This window comes from Sinocyclocheilus grahami, unplaced genomic scaffold, assembly GCF_001515645.1.
Source record: "Sinocyclocheilus grahami isolate Dianchi unplaced genomic scaffold, SAMN03320097.WGS_v1.1 scaffold141.1, whole genome shotgun sequence".
NCBI classification, from domain to species: Eukaryota; Metazoa; Chordata; class Actinopteri; order Cypriniformes; family Cyprinidae; genus Sinocyclocheilus; species Sinocyclocheilus grahami.
Window position 1 is genome coordinate 1123260 of NW_015505320.1, and position 15325 is coordinate 1138584.

General features: G+C 37.2%; 3 protein-coding genes across 6 annotated transcripts in view; all 3 read right to left on the bottom strand.

Annotated features, from left to right (window-relative positions):
- Positions 1-3002, bottom strand: part of LOC107591376 (chromodomain-helicase-DNA-binding protein 8) — a 28659-nt gene extending 25657 nt beyond the window's left edge. For 2 of the 4 annotated variants that reach the window (XM_016280534.1, XM_016280530.1), the window contains exons 1-3: positions 2908-3002; positions 1677-1850; positions 166-1217 (exon numbers count right to left, since the gene is read on the bottom strand). In XM_016280534.1, coding sequence (XP_016136020.1) covers positions 166-1122 — 957 coding nt within the window. In that variant the 5' untranslated portion in view covers positions 1123-1217; positions 1677-1850; positions 2908-3002. Of the gene's footprint in view, positions 1-165; positions 1218-1676; positions 1851-2476; positions 2497-2907 lie in introns of those variants that run through there. The other 2 variants (XM_016280532.1, XM_016280533.1) reach the window with 2 other exon arrangements.
- A 1885-nt stretch (positions 3003-4887) lies between these two features.
- Positions 4888-7446, bottom strand: LOC107591379 (cerebellin-1-like). The gene is made up of 4 exons (XM_016280538.1): positions 7345-7446; positions 5707-6328; positions 5517-5636; positions 4888-5272 (listed from the first exon to the last, which is right to left on the bottom strand). The coding sequence occupies exons 2-4, from the start codon at positions 5980-5982 to the stop codon at positions 5075-5077; spliced, it is 594 nt and encodes a 197-aa protein (XP_016136024.1). The 5' UTR covers positions 5983-6328; positions 7345-7446; the 3' UTR covers positions 4888-5074.
- Positions 6247-12893, bottom strand: LOC107591433 (E3 ubiquitin/ISG15 ligase TRIM25-like). The gene is made up of 8 exons (XM_016280578.1): positions 12777-12893; positions 11418-11912; positions 10587-10682; positions 10206-10442; positions 9641-9663; positions 9367-9512; positions 8890-9161; positions 6247-6300 (listed from the first exon to the last, which is right to left on the bottom strand). Exons 1-8 carry the CDS (start codon positions 12813-12815, stop codon positions 6247-6249), a joined length of 1362 nt encoding a protein of 453 aa, XP_016136064.1. The 5' UTR covers positions 12816-12893.
- Between the last annotated feature and the right edge of the window lie 2432 nt (positions 12894-15325).

The window sequence follows — 15325 nt, forward strand, 5'->3', positions numbered from 1 at the left end:
TATAATAATTGATACAAAGGATAATTATATAATTTTTATAATAGATTTTTATTTATTTAAATAAAATATTTTATTCAGGTTAACGGTTATTTTATTTCAAGCAACCAAACTTTTGTTTTCTGTTTTTTTTTGTAATTAACCATAATAAAACTTGCAGAGACTGACCTGCTGTGACACTGCTGAAAATGTGACACCTTGAGGTCGGACGGCCGCTGCTGTCGTTCCAGGGGATGTAGTAGCCGGCGCTTGGTCCTGTGTTTGTAATGCCACCTGTGTCTGAGGCTGCACCTGGACCTGCGCCTGTACCTGTGCTGGCTGTGACGGTGACTGCAGCTGCGTCTGCGCAGGTATCTGCACCTGGACCGGCTGCATCTGAACCTGCGATTGAGTCTGAGGCACCGAGGTCAGTAACACCTGCTTCATTGGGCCATTTGGTGTATGAACCAGCCTTTGAACTCCAGTGCCTACTTTGACCTGTCCCTGCCCAGGAGATGTTGCATTTAACACTGTTCCCCCGGAAACAACCGCCATCCCTGGCCTAAGTGGGGTCCCTGTCAGAACTCTAGCGAGGGTGACTTTCCCTGGAGAGCCTGTGGCTCCGGTGACACCCTGTAGCACTTGAGTCTGACCCTGAGGGCCTTTGAGAATTAAAATTTTTGGGGCCGACTGCCCTCCTGCCTGTTGCGTAACAGTGATTTGCTGAGTCTGCAGCTGCTGGGTGGCGACGGACACAGGTACTCCAAGAGGGGAGCTCAGCAGGACCGTTGCCGCACCACTGCTATTACTGGCCAACGAGAGAGAGGGCTGAATGGAAATCGAAGCTGGGGCAACAGAAACCTCATGGCACATCTGGGTGGGCTGCTGTGTTTGAAGGGTCTGCAGTGGGACAGAGACAGGAGCTGTGAGGGGTGTTGGGATTAGAGCTCGATCTGTGACAACATCACTGAGCACAGGGACACCAGGATCCGGTGTAGGGTCCATAGGTGGGTCCACATGGCCCAGTGCCAACTTCAGCGCCTCCTCGACTGGATCCGAGGAGCCCTGGGAGAATGCATCCTCAGGTAGGGAATCCAAATTGAACAGTGGTGTGTCATCAAAGAGGTCCATAATGGGGTCTGCCATCTTGTCAAAGAGTTTGTTAAAAAAAGAAAATAATGTGTGACATCCAGTGTCGGTACAAAAACATCCAACAAGTCTGAAGAGATTTTGCAATTATGCTGTTGAAGGAAAAAAAAGAGAGAGAGAGAAACTGTAACCGTCTTCACCAAGTATTTCTTCCCATACATTAATGAAGTAATAACATTAAGGACAGTTACTGGATTTCATTTATGCAGCAATAGTTTATCAAGTAGTTGGCCTTAAATGAATAAATTCAAAGGACGTTGTTTACAATAAAAATGTAAATGAAATGTAAAAATAAATATATTATCATACCAAGTACAACATACACATGCATAAAGTAAATGAAATCATAATTATATATACTAATTAGATAAATATCTATATGCATTTATATCTCAGTACTGTTATACAATATATATAATAAAATACAAAATTCTACAGGTACCTTCATCAAGTTAAAGATACCCTACATTACTAGTACCAAGTTCACAACTCTCACAGTTAGTATGCAAACTCCAGCGTATTAAAATCTACTGTTTGACAGGTAAACTTACCTGAAACGAATTATTAGGGAGTGGGGAACAGGAAAAGAGAGAGTCCACCAGTTCACCCTTCTTTACTCTCTCTCTTTCTCCCCTCTATCCTCTCCTACTCACTGGAGTTACTTTTTGCTTCTCTGGTTGGAGTGAACTCTAAGAGATCCATCAATAAATGTGTGTACTGATGCCCTGGAAAAGACAAGAAAACATTAATTTAATCATTTATTGTATATAGTTGTTGCATCTTACTGAATGGCAGTGCCATCACTTCACATGGCATCATGTCTGACTGACATGTATGTCACTTGGCGAGTATCATAACGTTGTTTTTAAAAGTCAAAGAGCGCAAATTTGTATTACTAGTAATATCATATTCTTTATAGTCCATCGGAAATCATAGAATTTATGTTAAGTTAACCGAAATCAACACTGGACAACAGTCCTAAAGCAGACACTCGACAAACCCCATAAATGTTCACAATGGCGATTCCTATTGCTACAAATGCTAAATATGTTCTCGATCATTTTGTTTCTCTCTGACGGCCGATTTAAGCTGTATCAGTGATCGTCCATCATTCATAATACATCTCACAGTCTCTCGTTCGGACTCTCTTTCAATCTCTCTCATCAACAAACCGGACCAAACCAAAGGCAACGTGCTACAAAAACCATAGCCCGACTACGAACAGACATGGACAAGGCCGCAAAGCTGTTTCGACTTGGCCAGGGCGTATTTTCTCCTAAAATATGCCATAATAACGCTGCCATCCACTGCCCCAACTTTCCCCGCAATAAGTTCGGGGTGCTAAATTTACCTTTGCATCGACACACATGGCTCCTTCTTTGCATTGCCATCAATGTGGAACAACAGTCCTAAAGCAGACACTCGACAAACCCCATCAATGTTCACAATGGCGATTCCTATTGCTACAAATGCTAAATATGTTCTCGATCATTTTGTTTCTCTCTGACGGCCGATTTAAGCTGTATCAGTGATCGTCCATCATTCATAATACATCTCACAGTCTCTCGTTCGGACTCTCTTTCAATCTCTCTCATCAACAAACCGGACCAAACCAAAGGCAACGTGCTACAAAAACCATAGCCCGACTACGAACAGACATGGACAAGGCCGCAAAGCTGTTTCGACTTGGCCAGGGCGTATTTTCTCCTAAAATATGCCATAATAACGCTGCCATCCACTGCCCCAACTTTCCCCGCAATAAGTTCGGGGTGCTAAATTTACCTTTGCATCGACACACATGGCTTTCTCCGTCTCACAACACTGTACGATTACAGGAAACGGCCAGCGTAGAGCAGGAACTAACTTCTTGCCAGCGCTAGGTCGAACGCGCAGCCCCGATCTCATCTGCTGTCCGCTGATTGGTCCATCCTCAGGGGGGGCTGTCAAAAGACAAACCTTCCATTGGTGAAAGAAGTTGTCTATCATTCCGGTGTGCGGAATTACAGGGCGGGAGACATTAATAGGTATCGGTCGTACGGGTAGTTTGGTTGAGGCTGCACTAAATGCGGCCTACTTGTTATCACCGGGTTTCGAAATGCTCGCTTGTTATTCAGTTCTTTATTTAAGAATATTTAAGGGAAAATAAAAAATCATAATTTTAAGTTTACGAAATCATTTTTAGATAGCTTTACGCAATTTTTGCAAATGTATTCAAATGTCCCAATAAAGCTTGTGATGCTAAATGAAACATTGATGCTCGCATTTTATAGTAGGTCTATAATATATAATTTATTTGTCATAGATGAATACAAAGGTATTTTTGAATTTAGTTGACAGATTTGTAAGAGAGGTCTACAAATTTTGCCATGTGAAACATATTGCAAATAAAAATCTAATTTAAATGCCACCACACAAAACATATGATGTTGAGACACTTTAAATTATATTCACATGATTATAAATTTTTTTCTATTAAAACAAAAATGTGCATAATAACAGTATATATATATATATATATATATATATATATATATATATATATATATATATATATATATAAGCATTTATTAATTTTCCATTGTGCACGGGATTACACTTGGTTGGAAAAATGAATGATATTAACTTACATCTAAATAAATTATTTAGCATTATTAAAACACAAACAACAGACTTTGTGGATGATGTTAAAACACTTTCAATAATATTCTAATTATTCAGGTGATTCAAATATATATTTTTAATGTTTGTGTATTAACAGATATTGTAAATTTTTTAAATATGTATATATATATTTTTAAATATATGCATTATTCATATTATACTGTGCACTGGATACTGGATTATATGTGTTAGGACAAATTAATGATAAATAACTTACATCCACATACTGTAACTTACTTAACATGATTATTTTTAAACATCACGAACAGCAGGTTTTGATTAAATTTTTACCTTACTTTCTTAGAGTTGCATGCTGTGGTCTTTCATACAAAAACAAATGCTCACAGACAGGTTAGAAAAATAAATTAATACTGTGTTAACATCAGTGATTCTTTCTTTTCTTTTTCTCTCTCCTTATCTCTTTCCTGCTCTCTTTCTTTCCTTGTTCCATATGTGTGAATAAGTGTGTGTCTTTAAACCAATGCAGCGTAACTTATTGACTGTGACAGCCCACCCCGCATGATCCATAGGAGTCCAGTGTACACTTGCACGTCTGCCTGCCAAAAACTCCATCTGCCTTTGCTCGACCGGTTCCACTGTAGTTCGTATCCGTTATCCATTATGCCTATGCTGCTATCTGTGATGAATCCTGATCAACCGTGCCAGCTGATGCTGAGAGCTATATTTACAAACAGCTGTTGTTAGAGGTAAAACAACTCATTCAGAGAAGTAACACAGGTTGAGGTCAAGGGGTTCGATTTAATGAGATTTATTTTTACAAAGCTTTATATTATACACACACAGCTCCATAAGCAGGCAAGCATATAAGAAACAGACATCTCACATCAAGTCGATAAGCTATATTTGAATTAAAAGTGATTTCAGAAATTGAATTGTTTAAAAACCTCTGATATACATAATTTCAAATACTGTACGGACAGTCTCATCATATTTTCCCCAATGCCATTTTTCAGTTTAACCATACACATTAGCATATTGTCTTAAATACATTACAAAAAAAGACAATCAAACTCATTTTAGTGACTTTTTAGTGATTTTCAAATCACATTTTTTCAAATGTTGTTCTCAATAATAATTATATTTTTAAATAATAAAATATAAATAATATTTAACATCTAATTTTCTCTGCTCTGCCACCAAAAAAGAGGAAGAACAAATATGACCTTTTCTGTGACTTTTCTTAAAGTCATTTTCTTAAAATAAAAATCCCCAGAGAGCATGTCACCCTCTCTCCTCCACATCTCCCAGCTGTTCACACGGTCGTCCTTTATAAAGGGAAGACCAGGAAGCCTGAAAAAGTAGAGTACTTCCAGCCTCCCATTAGGTTGCCCCTTTCTAGCTTGAGGTAAGCCTTGTCTCCTCTTTCCATGATCACAAGACCAGCATTTGTGGCTGCTTCTCGTGTCACATCCTGGTCTCCAGCAAAGGCTGAGATCATTGGCCATCCGTTCAACATCAAACTCACCTGTGAATAGGAAAATAGGTTTTCACAGCAATGCCACAGAAGAGCCATTTTTGGCTCCCCAAAGAACCTTTCAATGAACAACTCTTAAAGAATTTTTTTTTTCAAAGTGTGAACCTTTTTCCATTATAAATAACCTTTTTGTGCAATGGAAGGTTCCATGGATGTTACAGTTCTTCATGGAACCATAGATGCCAATAAAGAAGCTTTATTTTTAAGAGAGCAAGAAAAACTTTGCAGTATGTACCTGTATGGTTTGCCTGTTGTATGCCTTCACCACATGGAAGTTGAAGCTGTACACCCCTCGCCTCGGAGCAAGAAAGATACTGCTCTCTTGGTCAAAATGACCACCAACGTTCACCAAGATCTGACAAAAACTGACCAATTAAACAGAGCAAAACTACATACAAGTATTTTAATGTGGAAAGATTGCTTACCTGGTCAAAATAGATGATCATGGTGCGATTGCTCATGTCTGTGGGCTCATGGTTGGTTTGCCGTGTGGCAGAGAAGGCCACACGGCCAGTACCTGAACGCACGGACATCCCCAGCGCATTACCTGCTGGTTCTGAAGAGGGTGTGGAGTCACAGACCACCAGGCATTTACCCTCCAGTACTATGGGCTCTGTGTCATTTTGCCCTCTGACCACTAGAGGGCCGATTAGCAGAAGTGTAGCTAGTATAAGCATTGGCAACCCAGAGCTGGGCAGCATTGTCTTATTATTTCAGCTTGTGATATCTCAGATGAAATTAGGTGAAAATGTTCCCTACAGTTTGATAAAGTAGGTCGTCTTCTGGGAACCGAGGAAAAATAAGTGAAGGATCCTCAAAAACTGTGAAGTTGTGAGCTATTGTAAAAGTTATAGATCTTTAAATCCTTGGTTCTGTCTTTCACCCTCACTTACTCTTTATGTGCTATTTTGTCGTCACCCTCCTGTCTGTCACAGTTTCCCGAAGAAGAGCTACTTCTGTGCTTGTTAAATTGCCTGTAGGGGACCAAAGGCAAGGACACTTAGAGGTTTCTCATCATCCTGAAAAAAATCCATCATCATAGCCAACCTGTGAGAAGACAAAGAGAGAGAGAGAGGATAAGAGGAGCTCTGCAAGCCAACAGGTATGCTTGTGTGGGGGAGGAGGAAGAGGAGCTGTGAAGGATGAAGATCATGAGGTAACACTTTGGATCTCTTTCAGCTGAGGGGAGCAGCATCCAAGAGAGAGTGAGAACAAGAGAGAAAAAAGAACAACTCCACTGAGAGACCATCTGTCTTTAACACGCTCTCACTTCCCTCCTGACGTTCCACAACATGCAGGACCTCTCTCCCCTACGCAGATCCTCTATCCCTCTCTCCTTTGCTGGTGCTTATTGGCCGAACCTCCTCTCTCTCCTCAGTGCCTTGGTACGGTGAAATGGCTACAATATGCAAAGTCCTGAAACCCAATGTACATCTCGGAATTTGAAGGAAAAGTATGTCTATATCAGGTCTTAAGTGGCACAACTCACCACATTAATTTACTATTCAAGTCATGCTTATAGTCTTTATGAAGCAATGACATTTACAAAGGTCAGCTTTCATTGCGCCTGGTCTTGAGTGAAACCTCAATGTTTGTGCGCTTTTCAATAAGAACTAATTCTGCTCAGTGCTGTGCTTGAGCGATAGCTTAATATTCTTCACAAAACTTCACTCTCCCAAAATTTTGAACATTACATAACATAGCTTTAGGTTATTTAAAATCTTTTTACAGCACTAACCTAGCTCCAAATTACCTTACACACCAAAAAAATTATCAGCATTTTGCTTTGTTTCCATGTAAAAATATCTAAATATCCTTTATTATTATTATCCTTTATATAGACTTTATTTTTAAAAAAAAATGTTTATCTTATTGTTTTTATAAAAGCATAAATCTGATTTTAATAAATTGATTAATTTACAAGAAAACAAGACAAAAATACCTTAAAATACCTTTTTTTGTGTGTAATAAACAAGTTTTTACTAAAGCTTCTTTTCTCTGGAGTAACATAAGATTAAATGAAATCCTTAAGCTTTTGTAGTAAGAAAAAATAGCAAAATTACCTGATTTTGTGGGCTGTCCCTCAGTTTCCCAGGTGTAATGATGCAAAGTGTCAAAGCTTCTGTAGAGAAACACTGAATCTGACAGCTTACAGATCTTCCTGTACTCATCCTGTCTCTCAAGACCCTCCCCTTCCCACCCACTCCACCAGCGTCACCTCTCTCTCTCCCTCTCTCACTTTCTCTAATAATCCATGTAATCTTTCTTGGATGTAAACAGCATGGTCAAACTGGCATTTGTAGCTGTAAATGATAGCCAACAGTCAGTAGAAAGCATTTAGAAGAAAACAGGAACCATAACATGACCCAGGGTCCCACAAAACATGACTGATCCACAAGGATCATAAGCATCAAATGGGCACAAATAATACAATAAAAGAAAATCTGAAACATTTTCAGATTTCTCAAATACACAAAGTACTTTTTATTTTTGAGCATCACAAGAAATAAAAACAATAAATTAAAGAAGAGTGAACTGTGCTTATATTTGGTCAAATTTCATCTGTCCATTTGTTCTCCAACCACTTATCCTCTGTCGCAGGCATGCTGAAACCTATGCCATCGTCTTGGGCCAAAGGTGGCAAAACCCTGAACGGATGGCCATTCCATTAAAGGGCTATTTTTAAAATTGTGCGTGTATTTTTAAAAACAAATGGCTGCACTGCTTTAGTAAGGATACCTGAACCTAGATCTTGAAGGAAGGGCTGCCAACAGTGAGGTCTATAATAACAGGAGAAAGCTTCATCTCAATGGTGGTTTATCAGCTGGTGCAGTACAACTTGACAGTACATGATTTATTTTATTTATTTTTTTATTTTTTTGCTCACGACTCACGAGAAGCACGGAACTTTTTGAGCCAATTACATGAACTGTACATGACAGCTGACAGTGCTCATTGGCTGATGGAGCATCACAATCCAAAAACCCTTCACTATAGTGTCTTTCTTGAGCTGTGATGAGAAAGGCTGCTGACATGGAAAATATTCAATATTTTACATGCATTTTTAATTTCACTTTTATGTCTTTAAGAGCCTTCAAAAAAAGGGCACTAGCAATATATTCACCAAACTAAAAGGATAAAAATATTTGAGATTTATATTTTGCTAATTTTGAATATCCGTTGTTGGAGAAAGATGCATTGGATCTCAGTTTCCCTTTAAATGACAGTGAAAGCATGAGATGAAATACCTATTGATAAAGGTTTGACAATGAAAATAAAATGCTAAAATTTCTAAAAAAAAAAAAAAAACATGCTAAAAAAAATCTTTGCCCATGTCCATATTTGGAACATTTGTTTACTTAATACAAAAATCATTAGATTAATCACTTTTTTAATTTTATCGACACACAAAAAAGACACCACATCAACTTAACAGAAAGTAAACATTTTTCTGATTATATTTTATACATTTATATTCTGTTTTTCACAGTAAAAATGAGTCTTTGTACATGAAAATATATGGGTGCATTTTTATTTTAAGAAGTTGTTCGCAGAGGGATCATCATATTTGGCATTTCAAAATTTTGTGTATTAGGTTAACAATTTACCTTGTTGCAGCCAAAGGCTGTGCCCTCTTTTGATTTCCTCCCAATGCTGTAATAGGTCACTGCTATATCCCAGAAACCCTCCACCTCCAGCTCCCAATAATGGGTTCCTGAAGAAAATATCTGACAGGAGACCACCTGAGACCAGTGGTCAAAACGGTCAGGATGCTCAGGGACAGACAAGCGGTTTTTGACCCTCATCACTGTCCGTAAGTCTTCAGAGATGTTTAGCAGAGGATGGGCTGAGTTTTTGTCCAAGGTTAATGGGCTGCTTACTAAATAACAAAGAGAAACAGGCATTAGAAATGTAGCCACTAGATGGCACTATTAAACAAGGCAAATGACAAAAAAATTAAAATATTGATTCAGTTCACGCTTAGATTAGCTGAGAATCAATAGTAAGAATTGTATTTCTTAAAAAATCTAAATGTGGGATCGGGGCCCATCATGGGCTGTATTAATATTAACATGCCTACTTACAGAGATCTCTCTTGAGTTCAATTAGGCAGCGCAGGGTCTCTGCTATGAATTCTCTGTATTTATTTTCCACATTCTCTAAAACACGTTTCTTATCCATGCTGGGCTGAGGTGGTGTGAACAGAGGTGTGTTGAGATCTGCCATCATCCTGCAAAGAAAAATCGAGCAAAAGTAACCAAGTAAAAGATTCACACACTAACATACAACTGCACTCACAAATCACAAGATTTTGCTATGACACTCACTAAAACAATCAAGGTTTATCTAAAGACTTACTGCGAATCCTCTGCTTGGAATACCTGTGAAAAGTTAGGATTTTAATCTCTTTTAATCTAAATGACATGTGTAAAGTTCCTAAATAAAACTGCATGTTTTGTACAGTCAGAGAAAGTATTCAATAACAAAGAATTGGTTGCATTAAAAAGGCTAATAAGGCCATAAACCTAGTCAATTACATCTTGTATTATGTTGGTTTTGGTTATAAACTGTCTTGCGATGCTCTTTCTAGCATGTCATGTTGCAACAGCTATTATCAAATCAAATTAACACAAAATATGCCTTAACTGTATTATTGTAGACATTTGAATTTAAACACACACACACGCACACAAACAATGTAAAGAAAATACATACTGTAGGCCTTTGATACGAGCTTGATATGCCATGTTTTAATAGAATGTATTTATTTAAATTGAATGTGATTATAGAAGATATACATTATTTGAATGCATTTATAAAAATATTAAATAATAACTAATAAAATATCAGCTTTTTATCAGAATATGGTGAATGAGGTTTGATATGCATTTAATCTAGAAAATTTTAAAGTATATCCTCATACCCAGATTAGCAGGAAGGGGTCGCTCTCATCCAGCAGGGAGCCAAAGAAGCGGTGGATGCTCTCAGTTTGGTTCAGATCTTCTCTTACTCTGCTGCACTCTTCCTGTACCCTCTCCATGGCCTGCTGTCTCTCCTGCTCCGTGATTTTTATCACAGCTGACACCAGTCGGCCCACCTGAGCCTGCACGGCTGAACCCATCTGTAACACCTGGGAGACATCACTCACAGAGGAGTCCTCCTGAAACACACACACACACAAACACACACAGAATATGTAACGTATGCATGTTGTGTTCAGTTATGAGAACCTGTAGTCCTTATATTTCAGGTTAGGAATATTTAGTTTGATTGAATATGAGATGCCAAAGAGACTTGAACTTACTATGATGCTGCGACGAGCTTTCTGATGTTCTTGAAGCATCTTTTCACCTCGCTTTACTTTCTCTTCTGCTTTCTCAAACAGGCTCTGTAATTTGACCTATACACATTACAGAAGAGCTTTTTAAATTTGAGGAGTACCCTAAGTTATTTCCTGTGAATGTGCGAGACTTCTGCTATGTACATAACTGAAGAATAACAAAAGTGCAGTAAATGTTAAAACTGCTCTACAAGTGTGTATGAATACGACAATGAATTAAAATCAACTGAATAATTCAAAAGAATAACTGAAAGTTAAAATGCCCGGGTCCACTCTTTACATATTTGCAATGTCATTATCAATAACTGGACAAACACTAGATACAATTTCTTCTGCATAGTTTTTCAAAATATCAAATCCCTCAAATGCTGAACCGCTTGAACGATTTTATGACTATAATGTGCAAGAATATTTAATGAGGCAATCATATTTCAGTTTATGATTGGTTGTTTGTCACTAAAGGTCTGTTTCTTCTTAGCACTATGAAAAGGAGCACATTTTAATCCAGGGTTAAAAGCAGTGCCAACTTTACAGTTTTTTTTATTTTTTATTCCACTGTGCAACTTTTCCATTGGTGTTCTAAACAAGCGCCAAACGGACGACTTTGAACACTGCATTTTCAACACATTCTGTGTGAATGGCCCCTGCAAAATTGCTTTACTCTGGGTTAAAAAGCATTATTCTAAAAAAGGCAATAAACTAGTATAAAGCTCATTGTGAACAGTCCTGGACCATAATTAAATCCCTCAACAGGACTTTTTCTTAAACAACAGTATAATAGATCTAATGACTTACTTTGTATTCCTCCTCCACTTTTTTCACCCCTTTGACTTGGTGTTGAGCATGCCGTCCTTCCAAAATGCAATCTGGGCAGACATACTCCCTGTCATCCATGCAGTAATACCGGAATACCTCCCAATGAGTAGGGCACCTGCGGCGGGATACATCCATCAGTGGCTCCACCAACAGGTGAGTGCTGTAAGCAGGACGCTGCAGATGTGGCTGCAGATGCTGCTCACACAGAGAGATCTCACATCGCAGGCAGGTCTTCACTGCAGCATGGGCCGCATTATCCTCGTCTTCCGGACAGCAGTCACATACCACCACCATCTGCTCCTCCAGGCACTGTGGGCATACAAATCTTCGCTTGCCACAGACGTTACTCTGGCTCCAGGCCTCTTGCGCACAGGCCAGGCAAAAGCTGTGGCCACAGGGAAAGGGTTGAGATTGATCAAAGAGGTCACGACACATGGGACATGTGTGCTCTTCCTCCATGGGAGCCCACAGCTGCTGCAAATTTATTTTAAACATGTAAACAAATTTAATGTAATGTTCTAATATTTTGTAATATTTTACCAAAACAGTGAAGTTTGCGTATCCCAACCAGCCCAACACAGCTACACTGACTCAATCAATAGCATTAGTTTGGGATGATACTATACATTTTTTAATTCAGTTTAATTTTTATTATATTTAATTTTTTTTATAATTTTTTATATAGTTTTGTTGATGTCTGCTCCTAAAAAAGCTTCTAAATCATTTAGCCATTTACTCCCAGTGCATAAAATATGCATGACACAAAATACAACAAAAAAGTGTGCACTTGCTGAAAGGTAATGACTCTGGGCACTCATAAGAAGTCAAATGCTACACAGATTAATACAGACCTATTTGGCACAAACTAAGCTCTACTATTTAGTTAATCTGTCTCCTAATCAACTATTTTTAGAAAGCTGTTCCATTTGACTACTGGATAAATGAGGTCATCTCTACTGAAGTCATTAAATTATTATATAAAAGGTGATGTTTATTTATTTTTTTTGAAAGTTAATATGCTATAAGTCAGTCTTTTGTAGGCCGATTCTTCCAAAAAGTGTAAACACTGGCTCTGTGACATTATTAGAATTATCAGTTTTTTAAAGTATCTGACCAGCCCACCCCAGTTACATTAACCCATCCAATGCCATGAGTTTGGGATGATACTATTTGTTTGATTAGCAATGGGAGATGAGAGGAGCATTTTGGAAAAGGTTTCTGTCATTATTTTTGCAATTCTGTTTGGCAACACTGATCGCACAGAAATGACACTTAAATGTATAACAAATTTGGTTACAATTACATGGTTGGCGCTGGGATAAAACTGAAAAGGCTTACCTTTTTTGTCCTGCAGCTTTGTGTGAAGGATGATTTCATACAGAAGCACAACCCAAATGTACATAGAGAGAGAGAGAGAGAGAGAGAGTGTGTGTGTGTATATGTGCGTGTGGGGCAGCTGGCTTATCCTGCAATGTTTTCTTAATCAGACTGACTGACCTCTCAACACAGAGAACTGCTAAGCTATCACATGACCTGTTCTTTACAAAAGCATTTATGAGGTGAGTGAAGGGAAGAAATGGAAGCAAATAAATTTCACTTGTTATCTGTTTAAGTAACACTGATTGCTATTTTGAATAAATCAAGGTAATAAAGTATTCTAATATATATTAGCTGTTATGGTTCAAAAACACAAGAAAACTGACATCCGTTGTCTTTTTATTTTGTAACTCCAAGTTAAAACCAGTTAAACTCTGCGGACCCGGATACGGGTCCAAAATCGCTTAAAAATGTTTATGCTTCATTTACATAGCCTTCCTTATATGTTATCAGCCCATATATGGGTTCATTTGAAAGCTTGGCATGTCTTCTTTACAAAGAATACCATTCCTTTAGGTTTTTATATACATAAAGCAGTCAAATTAAGCTTAGAAATGTATTCGTCCCACACACGAATTTCCGCCTAACCATTGCGAATAATTTTTACGAAGAATGTGTATTTTATATATTTTTCACAAAAAAGTCAAGTCATATGTCACAAGAAAGCTCTCATTCTCAGGAATTTGACGATGTAGATTATTTCATTGTGTGACAATCACAGATCGAATTATCTTCGATAGAATCGCGATGTATAATTTTGTCACCTCTGAACGAATTTACATTTATACTGGTAGCACTGCTTCAGTCAGCCTCAAACAGCCACAAATATCTATATACTCTATATTATCTTTTAGATTAGGATCTCTTCTTCAAACAAGACCATTTTCACGTTTCTGCGTGCTTCCATCGGTGAGATATATAGCGTTTTGTCCAGGTTACGAAATAGACTCGCGTCTGGAAAACAGGCGCTCTTCATATCATAAGAGGTATTGTGGTCGCTTGTGGTCAGATTACAGTCTGTGAGTACTGTGCGTGGTTACTGGAAATTGAATAATAATCTGCTAAAAGATAAAAATTTGAATGATCAAATCAAGGGATTAGTTAAAGGAATTTGTTCAAATAATGAATTTGAGTCTCATGGTCCTAAATGGGAATATTTTAAATATTTGATTTTATTTGGAGTAATAAATCTCACAAATTAAATTGAAGAAATATGTTTGAGCAAATAAAAGGAGTGATGGGGGTCTTGAAGTCCTGAATTTTGATGATACTAACAATACATTTCAAATTAATTGGTTAAAAAGATGTTTGCTTGGGTCAGATTCTATGTGGTATTTTATTCCTAATAATATATTTAATAGGATAAGTGGCCTTTCTTTTTTGATGAAATGCAATTACTCCACTAGTAAATTACCTATTAAACTGGCTAGATTTAATCAACAAGCTTGTTAGCCTGGAAACTGGTTTACAACCACAACTTTCCCCCCCACAAAACCATCTTATGGAATAATTTGGATATTAAAATTAGAAATAGATCAGTCTTTTTTGATAAATTGTTTAATAAAAACATAATCTTTGTTGCTGATCTAATCAACTCTAATGGCGATTTGTTATCTTATGAATGTTTTATGAATATCCATCAATTTCCCATTCCGTTTAAAGAATTTAACTCTGTTATAAAGGCGATTCCTGATGGATTCATATGTCTGATGAAAGCTTCCCTCACCCATGAGTCATGCTCAAAACAACTTTCACAGATATGTTTGGGAGGTGTTTCGCTTTTAAGTAAAGAATGTAATAATTCATTTATTCGTCAACTTTCTCAATCTCGAAACTCAATTTCTCCAAAAGGGAATTTTTTGGGGGGTTCTAAAATAGATAACATTCAATGGAGGAAAACATGGTTATTACCATATAAATACTGTATACCCAATAAAGTGAAAGTTTTGCATAATATATACCCTTGTAACGCTGTTGTGTCGAAATTTTGTGATGTAGCTGATATATGCACCTTCTGTAAAAAAGAAAGTGAAGATATTTGTCATTTATTTTTCTCTTGTAATGTTTCATCACTTTTCTGGAAAGATTTGAGTTCCTATTGTTTTTCTAAAGTTAATATGAAATGTAATTTACACATTAAGGATGTTGTTTGCTTTTTTGAAAACCAAAACAAATCTTTAGAATCTGCTGTTAACTTTCTTATCCTTGTGGCAAAATTCTATTTTAACAAACAAAGGTTTCTTAAGAAAATACCTACTTTTATAGATTTCTTATGTGAAGTAGAGCATTTAATTAAATCACTAAGAGTAATTAATAACAAAAAATTTATTTCTTTTTTGAAGAGATATGATGAGATCTTTCATGTACCATGGTTAATACTTGTTTTGATGTGTTTTTTTTTTGTTTTTGTTTTTTTTAAATCCTCTTTTCTTTATTTGTTCTGTTCCTGCCTTTTATGTTCATAAAAAAGATGTTTAAATGCATCTTTCTCTTTTAACAGTCATTATCAA